Source organism: Brachyistius frenatus, unplaced genomic scaffold, assembly GCF_029030835.1.
Source record: "Brachyistius frenatus isolate BFR_SWC_R1_liver_20210118 unplaced genomic scaffold, ASM2903083v1 Contig_58, whole genome shotgun sequence".
NCBI lineage: Eukaryota > Metazoa > Chordata > Actinopteri > Embiotocidae > Brachyistius > Brachyistius frenatus.
In genome coordinates this window covers 139,260-165,529 of record NW_027210657.1, presented here as the reverse complement: position 1 = coordinate 165,529, position 26,270 = coordinate 139,260, and the positions used below count along the sequence as shown (strand labels likewise).

At 43.5% G+C, this 26,270-nt stretch overlaps 1 protein-coding gene across 4 annotated transcripts in view; it reads left to right on the top strand.

Moving 5' to 3' along the window:
• neo1a (neogenin 1a) overlaps positions 1 to 26,270 on the top strand; it is a 151,332-nt gene that overhangs the window by 36,371 nt on the left and 88,691 nt on the right. For all 4 annotated transcript variants that reach the window (XM_069705597.1, XM_069705598.1, XM_069705594.1 and 1 more), the window contains exon 2: positions 17,116 to 17,439. In XM_069705597.1, the coding sequence (XP_069561698.1) occupies positions 17,116 to 17,439 (324 nt within the window). The remainder of the gene's footprint in view (positions 1 to 17,115; positions 17,440 to 26,270) is intronic.

Sequence of the window (26,270 nt, the reverse complement as noted above, 5' to 3'; positions counted from 1 at the left end):
GACAATCGATGTGGTTTGGGGCAACCCTTCTTGGCCGTAAGCATCGTCTGCTGGTTCTGGTGTGTGTGTGTGTGTGTGTGTGTGTGTGTGTGTGTGTGTGTGTGTGTGTGTGTGTGTGTGTGTGTGTGTGTGTGTGTGTGTGTGTGTGTGTGTGTGTGTGTGTGTGTGTGTGTGTGTGTGTGTGTGTGTGTGTGTGTGTGTGTGGCTGTGATTTGCATTCTTCGCTGTTAGGGGACATGCAAGGGCGATTGAGGGATTAACACCACTGCTGTTCCTGAGCCCTCATAGACACACACAGATACACAAACATCATTTTGAACATCTCATAGTTGTTTATTTTGTGCTGATTAAGCTTTTGTTTGTGATGTGCAAACCCCTTCCAGGTGTCCAAATTTATTTTTCTAGACATGTCTACTCACTACTTCATTAAAGTCAGTTAGATGTTCGTCCCCCTTGGTTGCTGATGAGACATAATTACAAGGGGCTCAGACAAAAAGAAAAGCAACTATTTTGAAAGATGTGCCGTTGTGAAAATAAATAGGAAAGTCCCGAGCGTGCAAAAAGAAAGACACTGCTGCCATATGCCCATGACACATGCTATGGATGTGCCCTGTGCCTCGCTCGAGGGTGTGGGCAGGAAGTGCCATATTGGCCTCCCAGGACAGTGAGATCAGTGGCTCAGCCCCCAGGGTGTGGACACATGGTCTCAGACTGCCTCAATCTCTTGTCTCCGTCCTTTGTCCTCCCGCTGACATGACAAGCTGTACGCTTCTTTAGAACTCTTTTGAACCTTTTCATCAAGCCGCTCACCTTTTGATTGGCTTTCCTTGCCTGAGTACAAAGATAAATGCTGGAAGGCTAACGGTGAGATGACGTCAGACATGAATATAGGTGACACCTGTGGATAATTTGGACATTAAAGCTAAACAAAAGACGGAATAGAGGGTCATTTTCTTGATTGCAAACAATTGGAAGGACGGCAGATTGAAGCAATGGACTATTACCTATATATTGGCTGTAGCTGGATGGCCCTCGCTGGCCAAGCAGGGTCCCCTTAATATGATTAAGACGGATTATGGCGTTGTCTGCACATCAAAAGAGCCAGGACCAATTATCACCTCTGCCTTTCAACGCTGCAGCCGCTCCTCCTCCCTCCCCGCGAACGCAGAAAGAAAAGGAGAAAACAGAGGCCCGGCTCTCGTAACACTCCAGAAGCCCAACGCTAATGGATGGATTCATCATTCATTCAGGCCTTTCATGTACAGTATTAAGCGGTGATGGTGCACAGTTGCCAGTGCTTTGGCTTGTCCCTAAAATAGATCGAGCATCAGAGCTAATTATCCCAGTCCCGGAGGCATGTGCATACAGGTTCATATGACAGAATATGTGGTGCGTTCTGAGGCAGTCGAACCCAGTGGGAAAGTGAAACGAGCATTTCATGCCTTCAGGTGATGTTTGTGAATATTTGTCTTTTCCACGTTTGCGGGTTTTCATTTTTCCTTTGCGTGTCTTTTATTTATTTATTTATTTATTTTTTAAATACATTTTGTGTGCACGGTAACAGGAACGACGGCTTTGCTTCGTTTTGCTTGGGTGCTCATTACCATAATCCCCCTCCCGTCAGAACGGGTCTTCCATTACCCCTTTGTGCTGCCTGTGCTTATGACAGGAAATCAAATGGACGTGGATAAAAGTAGTCCCCGTGTCCCCCACCATTTTACAACACTTGCTTTGCTAAATTACTCTCATAGTTTCACTTTTCTCCAAACTGCCAGAGCCCGAGCGCTTGAACAAAGGTGCCCCCGAGATCCCCACCACCCATCAAAGGCAGCGCTGGAGTCGACCCAGAGTCCTGTCAGGAGTCAAATGAAGTCATTAAAATCCCTTTTCTCCACTACCCTGACATTCACTTCTTTGTGTGCAGTGAGGATCTCTGGTCCTCGCAGAGAGGATGAGGCAGGACTCTCAACTAAACCAAATATCGGCGCGCACTTTTTCTTCGTAGTAATGGTGTGACCTGTATTGTCGCCTCAATATAACACAGATATCTAAACGCTTCCTTTTCCGTTCAGCAATTTTGTCATTTGTATTAATGGGCATCGCCTTCGTGTCTCCTCAATTATTACTAAACCACCACCCTTGACAATTTATTTTGTCTCTTTGTTTACTTTTGTCATGGGTTTCCCGAACCAGCAGCACAGAATGGAGCTGTTACCTGCCCGTGAAGATAATTATGCTCCATGTTGTAAGCTAATTCCAACGGGCAGACGGCTCCTGGTATCGCTGCACCACAGCTGGTCTCGGCCTGTGCACTTTCCAGCTTTCCCCGCATTGCTCGGTTTAATCACAGAACCTTTGCAAAGCCACAGTCTTGAATTTCCAATCCATGCGGCTGAGCACCGCACGTGGACTTACGCCTGTATTGTGTTTATAAACAGGACACGTATGTACATTAAATGCTTGGGGTATACAAGTAAATCCACAGCAACCAATGTCAGCACTGTTGACATCACCGTGGGTGAACACTCAATCACAATCCCCACAAGCATGTAAACAAGCGCTGAAGTGGCCTCTACGCACTGCACACCGTACCGCCCTGCCTTTTGGGGGGAACCTGCAAGGCCAGCATTAATAATTTACCCAAACACCCAGGCGTGATGGAGCAGACACGGGAACCCAGCGAGAGGCACTCTGGTTGGAGAGAGGCTTATTAAATATGAAAACTATTTGTGGTGACTAATAGTAGTTCTGTTTTCTTGGAGCTTAGAGCCTGATGTAATGTAGCCCCGCTTGTCCCAGCCAGCGAGGAAGGTAAACTGTTTGATCAGGAGAGATTAGGGTGGAAGTAACCGGAGTCTGAATGTGAAATGACTGTTTGCTGTTGCCGTGTTGCCTTCGCAAGTCCTTCAAGTGCAAATCCCTTTTACCCTAAATTTAGTAGCAGCATAGTCCCAATTAATATTTATAGTTTAGTTTATTTGTCCTGGTTGTCGTTGCTAATGGTTAATCTGCACGACGGAAATAAATGTGTCCCACCTGATATGTTATCTGGTTAACCTACGTCAGCCCGGCATATACTCGTATACACATAACTGACTTGGAACAGCAGCTACTTGTGTATTTATACATTCATGGGGTGCTGCTGTGAGCTTTGTGAAGAAACAGTCTCTGTCACGCACACACACACACACGCACACACACACACGCACACACACACACACACACACACACACACACACACACACACACACACACACACACACACACACACACACACACACACACACACACACACACAGAGTTACACTTCCACTTACAGGGGCCCTATTCCTGTGTCGAGGATTAGATGGATTCGGGGCCAGAAAGCGCCCCTCTGGTTGCAGCTCTCGCCTTGGTGTGGTGTTTGGGTGGGTTGGCGGGGTGTGCATGAAACCCTCAGGGGGAAAGACTGCACTGCACACAAATCATTACTGCTCATCAGTTGCTGCCACTCAGACACTTATTTACTCAGCAGCTTGGCTTAGCGGAGACAGGGATGGGCACACAGACCCACTCACACTTCCAAAAACCATGCCTCATTATACCTCAGGACCGTGAGGAGGAAATCATCGAGAGAACACGGTTGTTTTTGGGGAGTGAGGTGTTGTCGTTTGTCAGCACCGTGTGGGTCAGGAGAATTCATCATAACTTAAAAGAGTGTTGCCCATCAAGTTTTCACACTTGATATCGACGTGCAGTTTTGCATAAAAGTGTTGCTTCAGCAATCCGACACCTCAACCGTGAATTATTTATGCCACGTAAGCTACATGTAGCATGTTAAATACACAACGCTCTCATCTTTTATTGATGCTCCTTTGACACCGGCCTCGCCGATAAGTTTGATAAGAGCGCTTAACACGTACGCCGGTAAGCAAATTTGACTGCCACATTTGAGCCAACAGTGATGAAACTTCACCCGAGCCCTCGTAGCCTTATTGGTGATGCAGTGTGCTTCAGAAAGTGTCGACTTGGTGGGGGGTAACTCGGACCAGATTGCTCTGGAAGAGATTGCGTTTTCTCATGATATACTGTAAACACCTGCACACAAACGGGTCGTGCTCAGCGGTTTAATGTTTACACACCTCGGCTGACAGATAAGAGGAAATTTCAGCTGTGCTCTGATCAAATCTGCCACAGGACGAGTCCGTGTCAAGTGCTCTCGGTCTCTGCTTCCTGTGTTTTTATTGTGAGCGGTACAGATAGATGCAGACAAGAGGGGGGAGTGGGTGGGTGGGGGGGGGGGAGTGAGTGAGCGGGGCGGGGGCTCTCTTTTGATGGGCCAAATCTCTCCCGTCGTGGGCTGCCGTATGCACGCACACACACACATATGCATGTGATCACATGGCACGATGGAGCCTAGATGCAGGCCGTCAGTGTGCAGGAAATAAGATTCTTCTATTGAACTCGATCACCGAGTCACCGGCCAGCGCACAGATACGACTCTTTTGTGCGTTGAGCACTGCCAAATTGATTCTGATTATTCGGTGTAATTGCTGCAGACAAATCAGACACCACTAACGAAACAAGTTTTCCCAAACAAACATGTAAACTAATATTCCAACTTTAAGCAGTTAATACTTCTAAATCTGCTACAGGCAGGAAGCAAAAATCTTATTTTTGTTTTAATTTTTTTTTTTTTGGGCATAACTATGACAAATCTAGTGTTTAGTTCTTGTATAAACATCAGGCTCTTAAATAACCATAGACACAAATATTTACACACTTTAGAATCTTTTGTTTTGATCTCCAGAACTTCACCAAGATGTATGCGGTCAGTTTTGGTTAGCGCAAGCAACAAGGTGACGGTTTCAGATAAATTAAATTACTGGTTTTACCCCGTCATCAAAAACATTTCGGCTGTACATATAGATAGCACCGGCTCAAGAATGAACATGTACCACAGATTGTGTACTGTGATATTGTTGACAAAATGATTGGACAGCGAGAAATGACACCCATTGAGATCGAGTCACTCTGTCCTTTTGTGGCTGCTGGGACACAAGGCCCTTTTTTTTTCATTCGGCTGTTATCTAAGCCAAACTGATTGAGGCCACATAGACATAATTCTTTTTTTTTTAAACAAATGAGAGGAGGTCCCCCCTTCCTCCCCCCCCCTTCCCCTCCCCGTCTCTCTCTCTCTCTCTCTTGCTCTATGAGATGTTCACAGAAACACAGTGAGTGACATTCACCTTGCTGTGTCCTGCAGATTTATTTTGTTTCCCCCCCCCCTCCGATGTTTTGACTGCACAACAAAAAACCCATTACTCTCTCTTGTTGCCACATCGCTGCGCCTCTTCCTCACCTGCAATATGATCCACATTAACATCGCCAACCGCCGGGGAAGCTCCTGCTGTCCGAGCCGACAGGACTGAGAGCAGAGATAAGCTCACTCCATAACGCGTGTTCAGCCTCTGTTGGGCAGGAAAAAAAGAAAGCAAAGGCCCTTCAGTGCTGCGGTGTGAAATGGGTAGCAACACGGGTCACTTGCATGTATTATTGAGAAACGCAGCCTCCGTGACCAGGAATGCAGTTTTTGTTTTATTTATTTTTTTATTTTTTTTGCGAATGTGTGGCGATGCGATGATTTGTTTGCGGGTGATATTTCTGCTATATTTCAACTCCCATTCGCGCCACAACATCCTCCAACCTCTTTTTGTTGCAGTTACACCCTCAGAGACTGGCACGGGCTTCATGCTCGACGGTGGAGCGTAAAAGGAGAGACAAAAGCCGGTTACAGTGGAACAAAGGTGCAAAACAATGAAGTGCAATGGTTGAACAGAAGTGGGCGAAGTTGTATGAAAACGTATAAGCGAGACCGGCTGAATGAAACGGCAGACGGTCCCAGAGGAACGAGAGGAAAAGGAAAGAGGAGCATCAGCAGATAGCATCCGTCTGCTGCAAACGATTCTTCTCTCAACTCGGGTTTAGGCGAGCTTTACTCTGCGGCTTTCACACACTCGCTAAACACCCGCCGCCTCGGCACCCGCCGCCTGTCTGGGAAAAGGGCCGCGGCACAACGGCCCTCAGATTCAAAAGGTTGTCTCCGAACACATTGCAAATATCAGTACACCTGCTGCTCAGTTCTGTGTTTGGACAGAGGCCGTGTAGGTCACTTGCTTCTGCACTTAATCCGGTCGTCCTCACGCAAATTGATTTCCGATACACTTTTCAACTTCAGGAAATTGACAGGAAACATGAGCAAATGTAAACATGGCAAATTCAAGGTGTTCTCTTGTCTACTCTCCGGTCAACTGAACTGTTAGTAGGTACTATGTTCCGTGTTTTCCCTAACATTGTATTGTCACCCCCCCCCCCCAAAAAAAAAAACAAGCTGTTAATTGACAAACCTCGACTCTCAAGCCGCTAAAAACCAGACCACAATGTCAGCATTTTCTAAAACGCATCCTTTCTGTATGGAGCTAGCAGTCTGCCCGCCCCCGACGAGTAGCGTTGTGGTGGGGGGGTGGTGACGACCCATCCCGCTCCGCCAAAGCTGTGTGCCGAGAGGAAGCGCTGATGTCTGTAGTGATTTCGAAGTATTTGTGCTTGGCTTTAGAGAAATATGTGGATTCGCTAGAAAATTGTCCCATGTATGTCTGCAAGCTGGAAGTGAGAGGTGATGCAAGTGCACTCTTGTAATAAATAAAGAGCTACTCACCATTAAAAAAAGAAACCATGCTTTCATGACTTCAAAGGCGAGCTTGACTATCTTTTACATGACAGTAATAATATCCAACAGACCTTCATGCCTCACGCAGCCTCTTCATTTTGTAATCCAACGATGCCCCTGGTGCCAACACTTAACCCCTGTAACCACACTTAACGCCACCATTATTACTGTACCCCTTCAGACAGCATTCCCTCCTGAGCCCCCCCAACTCTCCAAGTTGCCCTGGATATTTTGTCTACAGTTATTTTAAGGGTCTTTTCTCTCTCTTTTTTTTTTTTTGCAGGGGTAGCATCCGGTTTCAAGTAAAATAGTAATTGAGTCTCCCTCCCAGTGTTGGCTCAAAGGCTTTGATCTTTCTCGTTCTGCAGTGTTAAATGGTTTCCTCCAAATCGCTGTGAAGCAACTGGCTTCTCTTTTATCAGCGGCCCACTAACAGCACCTCCTCGCCAACCACTTTGAAGCCACAAACATCTCTCTCTCTCTGAAAAAGAACAAAAAAAAGAACAAAGGATGAGACGTCCCTCATATATAGTTTGTATACTGCTTATACTGTGTACAGTGTGTTTCCAAAAGTAGACATTGTGTTCTGGGTTAAAGGCAGATTGGTGGGACGACTGTACAGAAAGAAACTTTATTGTTACGTGTGAGGGACCATGTCAAGACTTAAGGAGTTTTTTTTGTGTCATTTACGGTCATATGGCAATAATTGGGCCAGTGTAATGGTTTGTAATTGTTCTCTGGGAATTTGGAAATGGGGCACTGTGACTCAGCTCTCTTGTAATTAGAAGAATTTGCATGCTGATGTTTATCTAAACAAGGGGAGCAATTGAGATAGTTTTGAAATGTTTTCGTGTCGGGGGGCTGGTAATTGGCATCAGGCTTATCAGAGGCAGATTGGCCACACTTGACCGCTCAAAGGAGCCAGAACCAAAGTCTGTGATCAAGTGAATTGCTGCATGTGACCTCTAGCAGACTTGTCCAATGTTTACTGCACTTTTATCTCTGGCCCTTTTATAACAAAGGCTGTAGTTAGCTGTTAGAAGTCTGTGTGGGAAATAGTACTGTAAGCAACCCTTTTTTTTTTTTTTTTTTTCTTTAATTCCTTTCTCTTTTCATAAAAAAACAAACAAGAAAAACAAAAAAAACAAAACACAAAAATGACAGCAGTCAAGGGCAAAATAGGCAAAGACCCAGACTTTGAAATCCAATGCTGATAAATTGCTGGGTGTTTGACTGTGCAAGGCATACAGGGTTATATTGATTTTCTTTCCTCTGTGTGTGTGTGTGTGTGTGTGTGTGTGTGTGTGTGTGTGTGTGTGTGTGTGTGTGTGTGTGTGTGTGTGTGTGTGTGTGTGTGTGTGTGTGTATATGTTTTGTGTGAGTGAGGTTGATAGCCCCCCTCAAAAAAACAGGGGCAAGATAACGCAATATTGTGTTTCATTAAAAAATCTATAGGATATCTCGTTACAGCCACACGATTTTCTTTAGGATCAGGGTTCGTGGAGACCGGGTGGAACTAGTGGGTGGCAAGATGAATGTTCCTTTCCTGTCGTCGATGACTATCTCATCTGTTGTTCATGGAGAAAAGAGGAACTCTGCTCAGTCTGCCGACCAAGATTTTAAAATCTTATCAGATAACTCATCTTCACATGGCAGAGCGGACCAAAAAAAACCTCCTCAAAGTCCACAATCTAGAACAAATCTAGCCATTTTTTAAAAACTCTATTAAAACTTTATTATTGTATGATAATATCTCATCCAAATCTCTCACGCTGCAGTACCTTGTTAGAGTTTGATATTACAAGTTACTTTCAGGTTTATTTGAATGATGCATTAGTGTCTTGTGGGTCAAAAAGTGACAAGTATTCCCTCTAATCTTCATCTTTTGTAGCTACAACCCAAAAGTTCAAACTAAATAGTACTGCATGCTTATTTCTGGTGGTATTTTTAAGTGTGCGGTTTGTCTCGGCACCTGTTATTTTGCTTTGAGAGTTCACTTTAAAGAGCATTTTACTTAAAAACAGCAGATAATGGCATCTGCATTTTAGCGGACTTTCTTCAACAGCCAGAAAAGGTTAGCCCAATTCTGAAATCCTGACATTAAGTGATGGTGTTAACCTCTGGTCCGACTGCTCTGTTGGTATCCGTCTAACCCAAGAAACATGCTGTTTCTTGCTATTTTTCTTTCCAATTATTCAGCGTGAGGCGGTGTTTTTGACGTCCTCTCGCACCGTTCACTCGCGCTATCTCTAAACCGGCTCTCACAGTATGCCCGTCTGTGTTGCCATCGTCTCAATGGGCCAATCCTTCATCTTGGGCCCGCGGGGAGGCCGATAAGAGGGGGAATTTGAGCCTCAATCAGTGCTGGTTAATTATCACAACCAGATGAGGTGAGAGGTTTCCCCGTCTACCCAGTCCCTCCAATACAATATGTCTCCCCCCCACCCCCACCCCCCATCACACACTCATCTGTTGGACGCTCTGTTTTTCATTCCATTTGGTTTCCCCTGTTTTGTTGGACCCATGTGTTCATGTTCAAAACTATATCTTTCTGTCTTTAATGACTTTTAATTGGTCAAAAACATTTTGGTGGCCTTTGGTTTATTTAATTACCAATTTTATTTATTTACTTTAAGTGTTCCTGATGCTCTCTACGCTGTGGGATGTTTAATTTGATAACTAGATGTCCCTCGAATAAAGTTTGATGCAGTTATGTATTTGTAAGGCTGCTAATTTCATAATTAAAAATGCAGTTTTGACTATTCGGTTTTGTATACACAGGCGTGACACAGGAATACAAATGTGCCTATTTCTGAAACACAGGTTCCAGATGTAATTGTTACGAGCATTGATGAAATATTAATGCTACGCTAATGAGTGCAAAGCGTGAATCACTCAGCATTTGAGGGCTCTTTCCCTACTTTTCAGGCAAACCATTTGTCTACCCATTCAAGCTTGTTGAACTGCTTGCTTTGGCATACATTTATAAAAAAAAAAAAAAAAAAAAAAAGGCATTTATTTAAGCCAAACAATCCTTCAAAATGTGTCCGTCATGGTTTTTGACCCTCTGAAAACACACAATAATAAGCTTTGGCTAGATTTGATTTGATGCCGTGGGTTCTTTAGAAGTTCAGGCAAATAAAATTAGAGTTCTGTTCTCATTAAAGAATTCAACAAACACTTGTTTTTAAGATGTTTTAAACTGACGATTTTTTTTACATATAATCATGAAGTCCATATAATCCATAAAACAATGACCAATGCCAGTCAGTCTAAAAAAAAAAACTAAAAAAAAAACAAAGTGTGGATTTTTATGACTTTGTTTTGGGGGTGGTTTTAAGTGGATCTTTCACTGCGTGCTGCCAGGAGAGAAAGTCTCCAGGGTGGTCTTTGGATTGAGCTTGAGCCTCTCACTACACAACAGGAAGTAGGGGTCAGTGTGTGTGTGTGTGTGTGTGTGTGTGTGTGTGTGTGTGTGTGTGTGTGTGTGTGTGTGTGTGTGTGTGTGTGTGTGTGGCTTTTGGGAACGAGGGATTAGTTACTCCTTAATTACCGTTATACCACTGCCTGACACCGTCGCTAAACACTGTACAAAGTGCAGACACAACATACGAGCAGAATGAAAATCCTCTCTGACAAGTGCGCGCACATTGGATATGGCTGTTTAAATTTGATGTTTTGCCGGAGTCTTGCACTCAAAGCATTTTGTAATCCTATTAACTGGCGGATCATTTGAGCAGGATCTGTTTCTTTATCTGATTACAAAAAGACTGACGTTTATTTTGGAACAACATTTTTTGGCAGTTTGCTGCGCAACCGAAGCTGATGTTGTTGCAGTGGCGGGGCCCCGTCATGTTGTCTCGGAGCCTCCGGAGTTTTTACAACGGCAGCGAGAACACAGGATGACGGAGAACTGTGCGCTGAAAAAAATTGTATCCTCTCCTTTTTTTTCTTTTTTTTTTTTAATCTGCCAGTTGAGCCGGTGCCAGCGCAGGACAGCCAGCGTGCACTGGACGACCCAATCATTTTGTTCATCCCTCTATGGCTTGGCCTCAACCCCTCGTTTCATCAACTGCTGCGGAGAACGCTGAGAATACTAGAATCTGCGGGTTGCGGTGTCCCTGATCAAAGCTACCTCCCTCTGGCATGTCAGGCGTTGTAGAGTACTCAAGTAGCCACACGAACTCTGACATAGTTGTGTTACAAACCAGAAACACGGATCCATTCCAGTGTGATTTAACTCCTCCTTCACTTTAGTTTGTCAATGTGACTCTTTGTTGTTGTTGTTGTTTTTTTTGTTTTTTTTTGTATCCTTTCAGGTTGGGATTTTGTGTTTTCTCAGATGTGTGAACAGCAGCATTGTCATTTGAAGCAATAAATGTCCCTCAGTGAGAGCACTCATCCATCTTAATGAATCTGCTCTTCATTTTCTTTTCTGCTTCCTTTTAATGAAATATTGTGTCTCCACATTTCCACAAATTCTTTAATTCAAGTCAAGTGCCCAAATGTCAAATTGGAGAAAATGAAAGAAGTAAGCAAACTGCCTCCACTTTGCAGCCACTCGCTAACGGAATCCTTGAGGGGACCTCTGTACTTGTCCTTTGATTAGGAAAAAGGACACATTTTCCATTTTCCCTAAGCAGATATCTCCAATATATATCAAGTTTAGCTGCAGTTTCTTTTAACGACACCTCGTCCCTCCACGCTTGGTCTCGAGATCGTTGTTATTTCCCAGAGGGGCTTCTTGGTGACAGAGTGACTTTCGAAGGGAGCGAGAATGATGAAAGATTGTGCAGGAAAAAACAGACACAGAATCGAGGTATAAAGATGAAGTGGGAGGGTGGGGGAAGCAGAGACAACCATTTCCATTAGTGTCATTAAAGCAACCCTGACGCTGAGGGTGGAAGGACAAACAGTGGAGAGATGGAAATAGCGGAGAGGCAGGAGATCGGTGAATGAAGCGCTCGTGTTTATTACAAAGTGCCTTCCCGCTGCTGCTATCTTTACCGGCGTCGAAGGCCTCCATTCATCCTTGATGCGCCGCTAATGATTTTGTACTCTCGGCTCCTTGTTTCCTTATGAGCAGCTTAGCGTTCCAGTGACACATTAAACAGGGCAAACAGTGTATTATTAGTGTATTATGATAGCAAGAAGAATCTATATTCATCTTTAACCTCTACAAATCAAATTTTCCAGGGTTTACCAACCCCATCAAATGTGTTTACTTTTCACGACGTCCAGGATTTCCTTGTCCCCATAAGTGCGAGCCACACAAGGGCCTCTGTTGTTATAAATGGGACTGGTTTTTGAGAGTGGTCTGCTCTGTCTCAAGAGCGGCTCAATAAGGAGGGTAGTCAATATGGCTGCTTTCAGACGGCGGGTCAATGAGGGGAGGAGGCTTCCTGCTGAGCCAAGGCTGCAATAGAGGAGAAAAGGGGGTCTTTGTGTCGAGTGCAGACCCTCACCCACTGCTCTTTACTGCCTTTACTGGGATTACACCTAAAGTTGAGAGGCTGGCTTTGTGATCTACGGCCGGAGTTGTAAACTGTATCCGGGTTGGTGCAGAAACAGAAATTGATCCATGTCATTGAATGCGTGTCACAAGAAGTGAGTTCACTGGCCGTTACGAACTCGACTCCTTTTTTTTTTTTTTTTTTTCTTCTCTTCTCTTCTCGGTGTTTCAAACCCTCAAGTAAAGAGATCTTGAAATTGTAGCCTCCATTACTTTAGTTTACACACACCTCCACTTGACGGTCAACTCTGTAGTGTCTTGAAAACCTGCTTTTAACACTGATGGGAAAGTCAGCACTCGGTCCACATGTCTCCGGTCTGTCTCTCTCATCTCGGAGCGAGGGAGAGGCAGCCAATCGGGGCGCCACCTTAAGCCGGGCTTCCAAAGCGTTTATGACTGCTGAGAAAAGTGGATTTGGGACAGAGGTAACAGCCCATACTTATCAAGCAGACAACCTCATTTTCTAGCCCCTTGCTCCTTCATTCTCACTGGTTGGCCAGTGTGGAGTTTCCTATTTTTCTAAACACGAATGGGGGCTCCCACACTGGTGGGCCTCAATAGATTAGACTTCTCACGCTGTAATGTAGTTTCTGACATCCCTCTCTTTCTTAAAGCTCTACGGCTGCGTTGTTAAAAGCCTGCCGTGGTTCAGTACTTATACATTCTGGCGTGAAGATGTGCGTGTTCTGCATTGCAAATGTAAGAAATAGTTGAGGGAAAACTTAATTCATTCAGGTACTTTTAGTAAAAAAAAAATATATATATATATATACAGTATATACAAAAAAATACACCCTTCAACCTATCCATATGTTTAGTGAATACACTACAAGAATTAAAAAAAATATACATATATAAAAAAAAGTTAGTATACAGAAGACAGAGCTCTCTGTTCTTGTGAAGTTCACCTCATCTCCTTTTCATTATATTGTCTCAGCGCGGTTTGGTTAGATAGCTTCCCTGTACTTTGATCTCTGGCGACACGAGCTCTGTTGAATTCTCTGTCAATGAACAACTTCAGAATGCTTCAATAGAAACGGAGCTCGTTCTGTTGGCGTTCATTAGACATGTCTTCCACGCTTACAACCCTCAAAGTTGCTACTTGCCAAAAGAAAACTTTTCCTTTGCTTTGACGTAAAAGTTAAAGCTTGACTTCAGTCTTTGGTAGCCGTGTTGTAGCCTTTTGTAATGAGTTTGGTTTTAGTTGCTGCAGATAAAGATCCTCGCATCCGCCTGAGATGTTGACCTTATGCGGCTCATTTCACCCGCCTGCTTATCTTCCTCACTCTTTTTACAGGAAAGACCGTTTCTGGTGGTTAACCTTTTAATAGTCACCGCAGACATCGTTTTCCGGCTTCTTCTTATCTTGGTGAAATCACTTATGTTTTAAAGTTCACGAGCCTGTACTGATATTAGGAATTTGTCGTTATTCCTAAAGGGCCCAATAAACTGGTGAAATTTTGGTTTGTGCTGTCATACATTTTGCCTCATTTTCCTAAAGATAATGAGGCAGTTTGAAAGAAAAACAAGATGTATTTCTTGATACAGCTATTTTTAGTCGCCTCAGAGGAGATGATCTGTCTACACTTTGCAACCCGCATTATGTTCTTTGCCTAATCTATTATGTGAAGACAGTGTAGGGCATTTTAGACAAATTTGCCTCTACTGTCTAGAAAATTGGGGCATTTATAAAGTTTTGAAGGAACTTACAAATAACAGGAGCCTACTTAGTGCATAAAGTCGCTGTTATCATCAACGTGTGCTAACTGGAGGAAATAAAAAGCATTGCATTGCTGTTACAAAGAAAAATGTGCAATCCTCTGTAAGTGTCTCGAATACCATCTGTATGTGACAGAAAGCAGGAGACAATTCTAACTATTTACGCTTTTATTTAGCTCGGAAATGTCTTTCTATATGTATAATGCATACGTTAATACATAAACTGAAAACTTAAATCGCTGCAGGTGCAGGAATGTACGCTTTCTGCCCTACATCATAACAGGCTCACAAATATATGTAGTTGGAAAAGCAGTGCTGTGTGAGGAAGTGTGTTGAGACAACTAATAGAATAAAATGATGGCTTAAAGTAGAATTTAGGATACTAGGCCTAAACTTTTAAATATAATTAATTCATCACAATCTTGGGGACAACTTTTCACTTCAGTCACAATTTTAGAGGCACATAGGAAATATACAAATTGTGGTCAACAATGTTCAATACAAAGACAATTTCTTTCACAGCTGATGTCCATTTTCATCAAAGTATTTTAGTCTGCACAGAATGGGTCCAACATTGATTACTTCGTCCCTCCATCCCGTCTTACTGGAGTTTGGACTTTGGGCACTGCCGGTGGCATCATTGCTTTGCCATGTTGTCTGCTGGTGTGTGCGTGTTCATGTGTTTACATGTCTGTAGTTTGACTGGTATCGGTGGTATTAATAGAGGTTTTTTGTGTGTGTGGGGGCGGTGAGGGGGGTTGGGGGGGGGAATGAATCCAAGCGAAGGTAATGTGGATGTTTCCAGTCCAGTCTTATTCCCCTGCCCTGCGCCGCTGACAGTGAATGTTGCGTCTGCAACTGAAAGCAGATGGTTCGCCATTTTGTCCGACAGCGGAGCCGAAGCTAAGCCCTCCCCTACTGTTTGTACGATTGAAATAAAAAGCTGCTGAAGGCGGCTGTTTTGGCCCTGATAGGATGCCGCAGGACACCTTCAAGCCCATTCAGTTTTCTCCACAGATAGACAGCGGCTGAAGATGGTCTTGTGACTGGAAAAGAGCCAAGCCCGGGCCCTGGAAGCTCTGCCCGACCCACACACCCACTGCTCGAGCAGTGTAAAGCAGAGATGATTAAGCATGCCATGGTGCCTCTGGTCTGCAGGAGTGACAAATACACCCCCCCTCCCAACCCCTCCCCACTCTACTCTAGTCTCCCTCCATCTGTCATGTACACCATCAGTAAAATACATTTGCTGGCCTTGTCACATCCTACCCAATATGTACACAGGGCTGCTCTGAATTTATTAATTTCCTGAAATCAGCTGCTTACTTCAGTCTAATTTAAAGCCACTCACTTCCTGCTAAGACTTGCAGTTGGAAATGTGTCGGTCTAGCTTTGGAAGTGGTATATTTGATTCCTTACTGCTGTTTGTTCGTGTACATTTTTCATCCACTTCTGCTCCCTAAAGGGATTTAAAAAAAAATGTTTTGAGCGGTAGTGCTGTCTTTGCATCAGGAGATCTAATAAAGTTTGGTATCCTGAAATGTTTGCTTTACTTGCATTCAGTCTGTAGCTGCACATTATTGGCAGTGAAACGAAACTAAAGCAGCTTTAGACGGATATAAGTTAGGTGGCATCGGACAAAAGAGAGATGTTTCCTAATTGTTTTAGTGATGCGACTGATCTGAACAATCGGGTCTGAATTCAGGCAGATTGGCCATTAGGGCAGAATGAGGGCACTTTTTCTTTTCTCGGTTCTTTTCTCCATCAGTAAATCCGTGTCGAGATGATTGCACAGCTTAGTTTGAATGCCATGTTGTCTTGCATCTATTGCCTAATGTGAAAGTGGAAAATTTCTCCTCAATTCAGTCACTTTCTGCAGTGTTTTGCTGTAATTGTTTGTGCTTTCAAGAGAACTAAGTGCACTGAGGACATGCAGCCATATTGCCATCGTAATGGACCATGCATTACATTGCTTCTCTCTTTGGATCTCACATTAGGGACTTAGAGACACAAGGTAGAGAAATTACCTCCTCGTAGTTAAATAGCTGAACTATTGACACGCCATCTCTCTCGCGTTCTCACTTTTCACTCTCATTTTCTGTTTTCCTCTCCTATCTCTGCTTTCCCTCTCTCCCTCGGAGACATGCCATTTCCTTAGAAGAGAGCAGGCATATTTTAAACTGCATTTAACACTCAGCCACTTATTTCACTCCATTCGTTGCATTATTTAAATACCTTCATACCCCCTTAATTATTATTATTTTTTAGCTCTACCCCATCCCTGCAGATCTGGTAATGGGTGTTATTTATCTAAACAATACCACTGTGTGACGGTTATGGTGGGAGAGCTCGAATAATGGATGAGGACAAATGCAAAGCCATTGCACTTACTGACGTTGGCACTATCCATGTCAGTGCGATGTTCCAGTGTATGCTAGAGGAAAGGAAATGGAAACCACGTTCCAAAGTGTTTACTCCTTCACTGTACTCTGTATTTATGATCAAGCAAGACGTGATATTAACTTGCCAGGGAGGCTAGACCGGGTTAAATTTGTCAGTTCCTCTTGCCCAGCCCCAGCGGGCCTGTGGTTTCATAATAAAAAGCCTCTTGCAGTCTCTTGGATTGGCCGATGCACATTGGCTGAAGAGATAGAATGAACAAAAAGATGTTTTTGCTTCAGGAACATTTCATCGGGGCACTTGGACTCCTGCAGTGTCCTTTCATTTTAAGAGTGAGCATTGAAATATGTCATTGAAGTCAATGATCTCTTGGAAATTGGACTTGCAGTCACTTTGTGTGGTTGAACTGAAGAGGCAGCTTGTAGTACCATGAACTCCACAGTGATTGTCAATATTTTACAGCCGCCTCTGCTGCAGCATAAATGCAACTATGTTTAAAAGTGTTTTCTACTGATCTGTTAAGAGTAGCTACAATAACTTGTAGCTCGGTGCTTAGGGCATGTTGAAGCTCATCAGATGAAAAGAATCACAATAAAATCAATAATGACAACATGGGCATCAGCTGCAGTAACCATGGAACGGATCAGTTGTTAGACATGAACAAGAATTTCATTTGATTTCTCCGTCATTACTGTTTAGAGTAGTCCTATCGACATACTGCGTATGTAGAACAACCAGCTCACATCCCCTCTTCTCCCCCCTTGTTGCTCTCCAGGTTCAGCAGCGCTCCCCTTCAGCCCCTTCTGGTTCACAGTGGAGCCGCAGGACACGCTGGCCACTCGGGGCAACTCCGCACTGCTCAACTGCTCGGCGCACAGCGACGGAGCCACGCCGGCACGCATCGAGTGGAAGAAAGACGGCACTTTCATGAGCCTGGTTTCGGACGAGAGGCGACACATACTTCCCGACGGCTCGCTGTTCTTCACCCATGTGGTCCACCAGAAGCACAATAAGCCCGACGAGGGCACCTACCAGTGTGTCGCCACCATCGACAACCTGGGATCCATTTCCAGCCGCACGGCGCGCCTCTCCGTTGCAGGTAGGCGCAATTCAAAATTCATCCTGAGATTACGGGACGAGACTCTGTAACTACTACAAATGTTTACACCTCTCAAGGACCTAAACAATATAAACAGCACGAGGCTGATTGATAAGTGAGTTGATTAGGTTTATGTCACACCATCTTTTACCTTCGTCGGGCCTGATGAGCCACTATTACGGAATATGGATGCAAAAGAAGATCATCATTTTAGGTGAGAAACAAAAGTGTTATGTAAGATACTGCTGTACAGAATGTACAGATTAGATACCAAAGACACCAAACACCTGTCAGTCTTTGTTGCATCTTCTCATTCCTTCAAAATCAATCTGTGCTTCCTCACAGCTCTGCTGTAAATGCGCACCCACATAAAATCTGTACATATGAAAAGATTTGGCTTTGGTTGTTTGTCCTTATTGTGTGTCTTGTCCTTCGGTTGCGCAGCCATTTGATTTCTCTTCTATAAATTCCTTCACCTTGCTGGAGTCTGAAAGCATTTCCTACTGGATAAATGCTTGTAAAAGAAGTCCTACAGTGTGACCTTGTTCAGCTTGGGAACAGCGACTGACGTGGGATTATTAGGTGTTTTGAGTCAAGTCATGCCCCGAAATTCAATTTGCAGCTGGAGGAGCCACAGAATGCATTTACTGTGCGCTTTCTGCTCAGCCGAGCTCTGCCAGATTTTAAGACGCTCGAGAGGGGCCTCTTGTTGACAATAGAATAGTACAGAATAAGCCTCTCAGACGCTGAGTGGCTGTGCGAAGTTACTGTTTGACTGCCATTCAGTTTCTTTTCACAGGCTTTTGAATTACAAGGTAATGAAGCATAAATGTTAGCGCCGGAGAGATTGCATGATGAAGGAGAATCTTTTCAAAGAATTCACTTGTCTAACTGCATGTGCCTCCAAATCTCTCGGGTGCTACTCGTCGAGACAAAAACTTAAAAAGTGTACAGTAATGTTGCAGTGCTCTTGTGTACTTCAGGGTACCCTGTGGAGATTTTTTTGGAAACAAACAAGAATTATATTTACATTGGATCGTGCTGGAGGTTTAACAAATGTGATGAACGCACTTCCTCGTCAAGTTTGTCTTGCATTGTTTAACATCAAGCGTCAGTATACCGTGACGTCACCCGCTGTTTAGTGAAATGCGATTTTGAAGCTTGGAGTTTGCCATTTTGGCCGTCGCCATCTTTGTTTTTGGGAGTCAAAAGTGACTGTGAGTGTTTAGAGTAGCTAGTTCGGAGCGAGAGGTTGAATCTGACCGAGAACCCGAGGACACTATACCGGCCTACCTGTACGGTGAGCCTGACTGCAATCTGGGCATGTCAATCAAACTAGGCACGCCCCTATTATTTATACTGCTCTTTGAGGTCCCATATTTAATTGATTGTTATTATTTTCAGAATAACCACCAAAACACTGATTAGACGGAGTAAATTTAGTTAATAACACCATATCGGCTTGTGGAAAAATAATTACCGACTTTATATTTCGTGAGAGAGGTTGAATGGGTTTCTATTGGAGCCAGAGGTTTTCTTTTTAACCAGCCCTCAGTGGTATTGCACTTCAACATTTACTTCACATTTTAGACTCAGAGGCATTTTTTTTCCATTTTTATTTGCAGTCTATGGTTTTATATCCGTGTTTACGAGCATACAGTCTTCTTCTTCCTTGCGTTTGCTGGTACTTTATGGCCTTTCTTGGTGCATTGCCACCACCTGTTGACCCGTGGAATACTAAATGTATGCAAATGTGTGTTCTTGTGTGCTTGCATGAGAACAAAATGGGGACCCACTTGTTACCAGAGGTCAAAAACTCCACAGGGTACCTTTAACAGTGATATCTTAGACATTAGTGGTCCAGCTGTGAGGAAACCTGATATATTTGAAGTCCAGCATTCAAAGACCTAACGAGGAGATTACAGTTCAAGATACAGATTTTAACATTTCTCAGACCATGTAGTTAGATTTCGGAGATGTTATATTTACTTGCTTTATCGCTACAGCTGCCATACTAAGTGCTACTCCAGCAGCAATAGAATGGAGGATATGTGCTCGGTCTAGAGCACAAATAATATCTCCCCTCTGCATCGACATATAATGCAGAGGGGACTTGTTTAGTTCCTGTTCCGAGATGTTCTCTGCTATCAGACAGCATCGCAGCCAGTGGGATCTGCCTGGGTCAACCATGATGGGATGTTAGATTCAATTAATTTCTATTTGAAGAGGGGAGCAGGTGAAATCTGTCAGCTGTAATGGGACACACACACGAGCACATGCACACACACGCGCACACGCACACACACACACACACACACACTTCCATTGACTCACTTTTCACATGGAAATTCATAAATTTAAAAGCTTCAACCGTTGTGTATATGTATATACACACACAAGTGTTGAACACAATAAACCGTTGCCTTTATGGTTATAGTCACACGCACACACACACACACACACACACACACACACACACACACACACACACACACACACACACACACACACACACACACACACACACACACACACACACACACACACACACACACACACACACACACACACACACACCGTGAGGTATCTCCAGCTGGCTGGCAGGTGGCCAATAAAAAGGTTAATTGCAGTGTAGCGAGAGCAGGCCATTAGGCCGCCATCAGACCCGGGAACGACGGTGCAGGCAGGGGCGGAGTGGGCGTGACCCTCTCGGATGTAATGACGGAGTGAGTCACGGATGGCTGGTGTGGCAGCGGACATATCTGACGAATACCGGGGTAATATCTGGGATTGATTGCTCGGAGACGTGCCGTTCATTCCTCTCGAGGAAACGCTTCCACTTCCACACATCACCACACACCGTCACCACGGCGCTGCCGCGTTCAGCCTCACCTCTTTACCTTACACGCTCCTGTTCCCTATTTACTTATTTTTCAGCGAGTCGGAGGAGACCACAGTAACACAATCTGGAGAGAATTGCTTTAGTCATTTTAAAGGTTTATTTTTATTTCAGACTAAGATTATGTTAGTTTCACTCCTGAGCACCAGATGTGGAATCGCTAACAATCTCATGTTTTTATTTGACTTTGATTTAGTCCTTGGCGTGCGTCGTTGTGTTGCCGTTAACATTATGTCTCCAGCAGTGAACAGCATTTCCCAGAAGAGAAGGTCTTTTGAAATAATAAGGATAATTGTGAAGGTCGAGCAACATAAAAATGTTCCCTTATATTTATTCCGCAGTCTAATGAGATGAATATTTCATTTTCAGCCACTGTGGTCATGCACACTGTAAACACACTGGCTGTTCAGACGTGTATTATTTCCCCACACGTGTGCACGGTCACGTCTCTTCGCCTTGTGTCTCCTCTTTGCTCTTGCTTTGTCATCCCGTCTGCCTCTGTGTGTTTTAGCCCGTGTGTGCACAGTCAGATACTGTGGAAACACAAGGTGGGCTCAGATGAAAGGAGGGGAGTGTGGCCTAGCGGGACTTAATCTTATGTATTCAGTTTGAGTCTCTGCGAGAGAGAGAGAGAGAGAGAGAGAGAGAGAGAGAGAGAGAGAGAGAGAGAGAGAAAAAAAAGGAGGAGGGAAGAGAAATTATAGGGCAGAAAACGAGCGAGCGGTATACGGCGGTGATAGCCGGGACCCAGAGCGAGACGCGAGTAATGAGAAATCCCATCTTAACTGTCTGCTGTTCTCCCACGCAGCCGTCCCTCCTCCCACCGGCACGCTTTGAACTCGGCCCTCCTTAAAGAATCGCTTGAGGTGAGGCCCCACCTCACTGCCGCTTAACAGGGAAACCCCCAAATGAGAAAATGGTGAATTCATTTTGCCCCCCACCCCCCCGCCCTCTCTCTCTCTCTCTCTCTCTCTCTCGCTGGCTCGATCGCTCCCACTATCTCGGAGTCTCTTTGTTTTGATTCCTTTCTGACCTCTCCAAATGTAGATAAGGCAATTCTCTCCTCAGATAGCGGCTTTTTGTTTTAACTTCTCTCCGTTTCTTCCACGTACACTCGTCCTCTCGCTATCGCTGTCTTCCTCTCTCACCTATAGGCTACTGTGGTATATAAAGATAACAAAAGCCACTTAGCACTTTGCTTTGATATCATGATACACAGAAATCCAATTTTTTTTCCTCCCCTACTGTAGAACAAAATGATCCACTGAACACCGACACTCTCCACGTGTCTTATGTGTCACCTCACATTTCAGCCTGCTCATCCTTTGATAGTATCGGACGCCCTTTGAAGGATTTAGGGGTGTCGGCACATTCTTTAATCCCTTTTTTGATGTATTTTAATCTGTTTTTGAAAGTGGGGGGAGGGGGTGGTTACACCCCCCCAGAGACATGACAGCTTGAAAATGTGAAAAGGGATGGCTGCGTCACTATTGCATGGGTAGCACTTTGTGTTGTTGCCGGAGTCCCTTTGTTGGACGTACAGTTGATAAATTAAGTCGGCATCTTTACATGCTGTTAACAATCAGACGTCAGCGATGTTTTGACAAAATAAAATGGATGTCAAGCAAACATGGATAAATACATTCAGCTGGGGTAAAACATCATAATAGGACACACTTGCACTGAGGTTGCTGTGGATACCAACATTTTCTGCTGTACAGATATGTTGCCTGTAGCAGCCTGTACAGATATAATCAACAGTTTAAGGGCTTCATGGGATATTATCTGAGTTGAGCAACTTTTAAAACGACTACAAAGCTGTGATTTTGCTCAAGCACAAACTATTTAGTCCTTTAAGGCAAACCAATGAGGCCTGCATCGCTCCTCCCTCTCACTCCTATACTGTGGGTGGCTTGTGTAATCTGTGTAATAAATCCCACCATAACAAACTTTACACATTTTTAGCTCCTTATTCACTTTTTTTTTTTTTTTTTAAACAGCGTATTTTATGGCTTTATATTTATTGTATTGTAGAAATGAATGAATTAAATTACATACATGTATAAAAACTGGTGTTTGTTTTCCTTTGGTTTCTATAGTTTCCTACCTCTTGATCATACTTATACGTGTATCTCCTGGTATGTCAGGTTATGAATAGTACTCGAGTCCCTCCATCATATCGATACCTTGACTTTGATACTGGTACCTGAATGACACTTTTTTTTCTCTCTTTTAAAATCCATTCTAACAAAAATTAAATTACACATTACGGTACAACTCTTTAGTTTTCATGCAGTTTAGAGGGGGAGAGTAACCCAGGTGGTTTTCTGTAGCTACAATATACAGATATCCACTAAATGCCTCACATGCAAGCTATATTAGACACAAGCTATATGGCTACACACAGAGAAGGCTGCTGCCTCCAGTTACTGCAGTGCACACACGACTCAGACAGACATGTGGCCAGAAATTAAGCCTAAAACGAGAGAAATAAGGCATCCTGACGTAAGATTTACTTACCTTTGGAAACCGGGTGATGTCAACTATCTTGGCCCTCAGCTTAAGTGGAGCCTATATATTAACTCAGCTCGAAATAACAGTATCAGAATTAGCTATTTAAAAATTTATTTTTCAGAATTAGAAGGTTTACATGCACTTTGCTTTTACTCGGGCAGTAGAGTCAGCTCTCTGCAGTAACTGATTTCTGACACGTCGTATCAACAAAAACCTGGTTGTACCAGAATTTTTGACCTTGTTCACTATTTTTATTACAAGGTTTTTCCATTGGGGCTGCAGTGCAGCAAGATGAAACGGGATCATTACTTGTCGCTTTGCATTGTCACTCTTTCAATCCAGGCCAAAATGAAATTTTCTTTCAAGTGAATTAGTGAATAAAGACTCTTTCTGCACAGAATCTAAACCCGAACATTAAAAAAAAAAAAAAAAAACGGGCGATTCTTCAATGCAGAACTTTGAATAAGTGACTCTTCGAGCGTATTATTAACATTTATTCAATTTAATATTAGGCCAGAGAGCAAATATGGCTTTCTTAGATGTTCTTAACCTGAATTCTGTCCCTATTCAGCCTTGTGTGTGTGTGTGTGTGTGTGTGTGTGTGTGTGTGTGTGTGTGTGTGTGTGTGTGTGTGTGTGTGTGTGTGTGTGTGTGTGTGTGTGTGTGTGTGTGTAGTTAACTCACCCTGATTAAAATACACACAAAACTAAGAGCAAAACCAAACCTGGTCTGGTTCCAACTAGATCAGGTACTGCCCCATCATATGATGTCTAACCGCTTGCACACTTTCTGTTGAGCTGGAAGCGACTGGGCTTTTCACTGAGGTGCATTCATCCTCTTCCTTCAGTGTATCTACCTGATGAAAACTACTCCTCTTTCTTTCATCTCTCTCCTCCTGCTCTTCTTCCTTTGTCTGGCTCTCTTTATCACCTCTCTCTCTGAATCACTGTCCTGTCCTTCCTTTTTTTACTACCTCTCTCAGTCTTCCATTTTCTCTTTATTATCCTTTCAGCCCTCCCACTCTCCACTGCTCCGACAAACCCACTGACATATACCCACACACGCTCTTACGCTCACACATTTTGCAGTTCCACAGTGGCTGCACTGAAGTCATAAAGCAGCAAAATGTACAGCAATAAATCTCAAAAACAACAGAAAACGTCTCCCTCATTCTCAAAAGGAACTCCCAGGAAGAAATACCTCAACTGTGTCATTGTTTTCCTCTTAAAATTGGGATTGTTTACTCGTGAGTGTGTGCACATGAATCTTGAGGGTGTCCGTGCAAGCTAAATTAAAAATGTAAAAAAAAAAACCATTTTTTTTCCGCATTGTTTTCACTTGACATTTACAATATCTGTAGATGTTGTAGATGCAACTGTGCTGTAATAAAACACTCTCCTCCACTTGAACTGCGAACTGCAGTTATTTGCTGTTCGGATGGTTGCAATGGATTTGAAAAGGGCCTCCTTCAAACACAGTGAGTTGCTGTATAGGAATGATGTCAGCACTATGTATTATACTTTGGATTCCTATATAGACTGTCACACAACACAAGTATCTCTGATCTGTACGTTGACAGACATATTCACATAAACTTGTGAACTGCAACGCAAGGAATTATTTCTCAACTTGGATAACAGGTTTCATCACTTCTCAGCTGTGTACAAAGTACTACGATACATTTGTTTAGATGTTTGACAACGGAAATAGCGACAAGTTGTGATAATGATGCAAAGTATGAGTGACATCAGGATATGAATGGAGGTTCAATCTGCCCGACCAAGTAAACTCACGGAGCTCCTGAACAATAGCTGTAATAGCAATTTTTTTTGTTGTCGAGCTTCCAATGGGTCGGGGAAAACCTCTTTTCCAGACAGGGAACATCAGGGATTTTGATAACGTTTTGGTCCAAGTCATGGAATATCAGGCAAATTTTGTTTGCATGTTTACATTTTTGTTGCCCTTTGTCAAAATGTCATATTTTCCATGTATGTAATTATCACGTTAGTTAGGTAGTTATTGTCAGTGTGTATGTTTGGTAGCATTGAAAATTATTGTTAGATACATTCTTTTCCTCTGCAACCAGTATTTAGACATTTATTTAATTTATTTCAATATCGGCGTAGATGGAGGGTCATGTGCCCGCCTGCTTTTAACAGAAATGTTGCTGTTTCTTGTCTGCTCAGCACGTCAGACGGGTTTTTTTTTTTCTGTTCATTGGAGGTTTTGGAATTTCAGGTTTTTAATCACTGAAAGTCAGAGAGTTTAACATTTAACTAAGAGTGCGAACCCTGTGTTGTTGTTGCCGCCAATTGACACTGGAAATAGAAACCTCTGTTAGTATGTTTTGGGTTTCCATGTAAACTGAGAATGTTGATAGAGAGAAGGACCTCAAATTCCCGCGTAGATTCGGGTCGTTCCCAAATGTAAACACTGATTTTACATCGACAGTATGTTCCTTGGAGCAGACATTTCCTCAGCGAAGCTCACTTCGGTTGGCAGGCACTTCCTCCCCTTAGGACCAATTATGTTCTGCCTTACTGTTGAGTGCCGGGGTCGTTGCCATGACGAATGGTTCCGACCCGGAAGCAGGGCCAGGGTCACCGTGGTTTCCATTACCCTGATATCCATCTGTCTCTAACACATGTATGGAGGGATGGGAGAGGCTGCAGATAAGAGACTGTTGCAGCCTTCTACTTTAGTGCATTAATCATGTTTTGAGTTCAAATTCAAAACATTCAGCCACCTTTGGAGCATAAGTAATGGAAAGGAAAAATACTGGAAATTCTGTTTACTATAGGGGGAAAGATAAAATGTGTATGTGTTGGAGCCAGCTGCAAAGATGAGGTTATAGATGACACAGAGAAACAAGACTTTAAAAAAAACAAAAACACGCAGCGGCATGGGACGTATGACGTAGGATATCTTGGTTGAGGATGGAGCTGTAGGGAAAGATTTTTTTTATTTTTTTTATTTCTCTCTCTCTGGAGGAAGCCGGTGGGAGAAAAGTGTCGGCAGGGAGTCCGTTGGGCTGGAGGTAGATGACAGCTTCCATTTTACGTGTATTCACTGACTGATTAGGTCCTCTGGGTAGGTGGAGCGGCTGATGGAGACAGCCCTATCTCTACTCTCCAGACACCTCAATGCCTGGTGTGTGTCTGTGCGTGTGTGTGCGTGGGAATTTATACCCAGGCTATTAATTGTCTTTTGTATGTTTCCAGAATTTGTCTTCTGTATGTGACATGTCATTTTTCCATATGAGCGTAATTGTGATTATGAAATGTTATCTGTAAAATGAGAGGTGAGCTCCAGTGCAAGGTTATTGGGAGACAAGTTACCACCTTCAGCACGAGATTTTGCCACTATTGCAAAAAACAAATATTGTTTGTGTAACAGTGAAACTCCTTGCTACCACAGA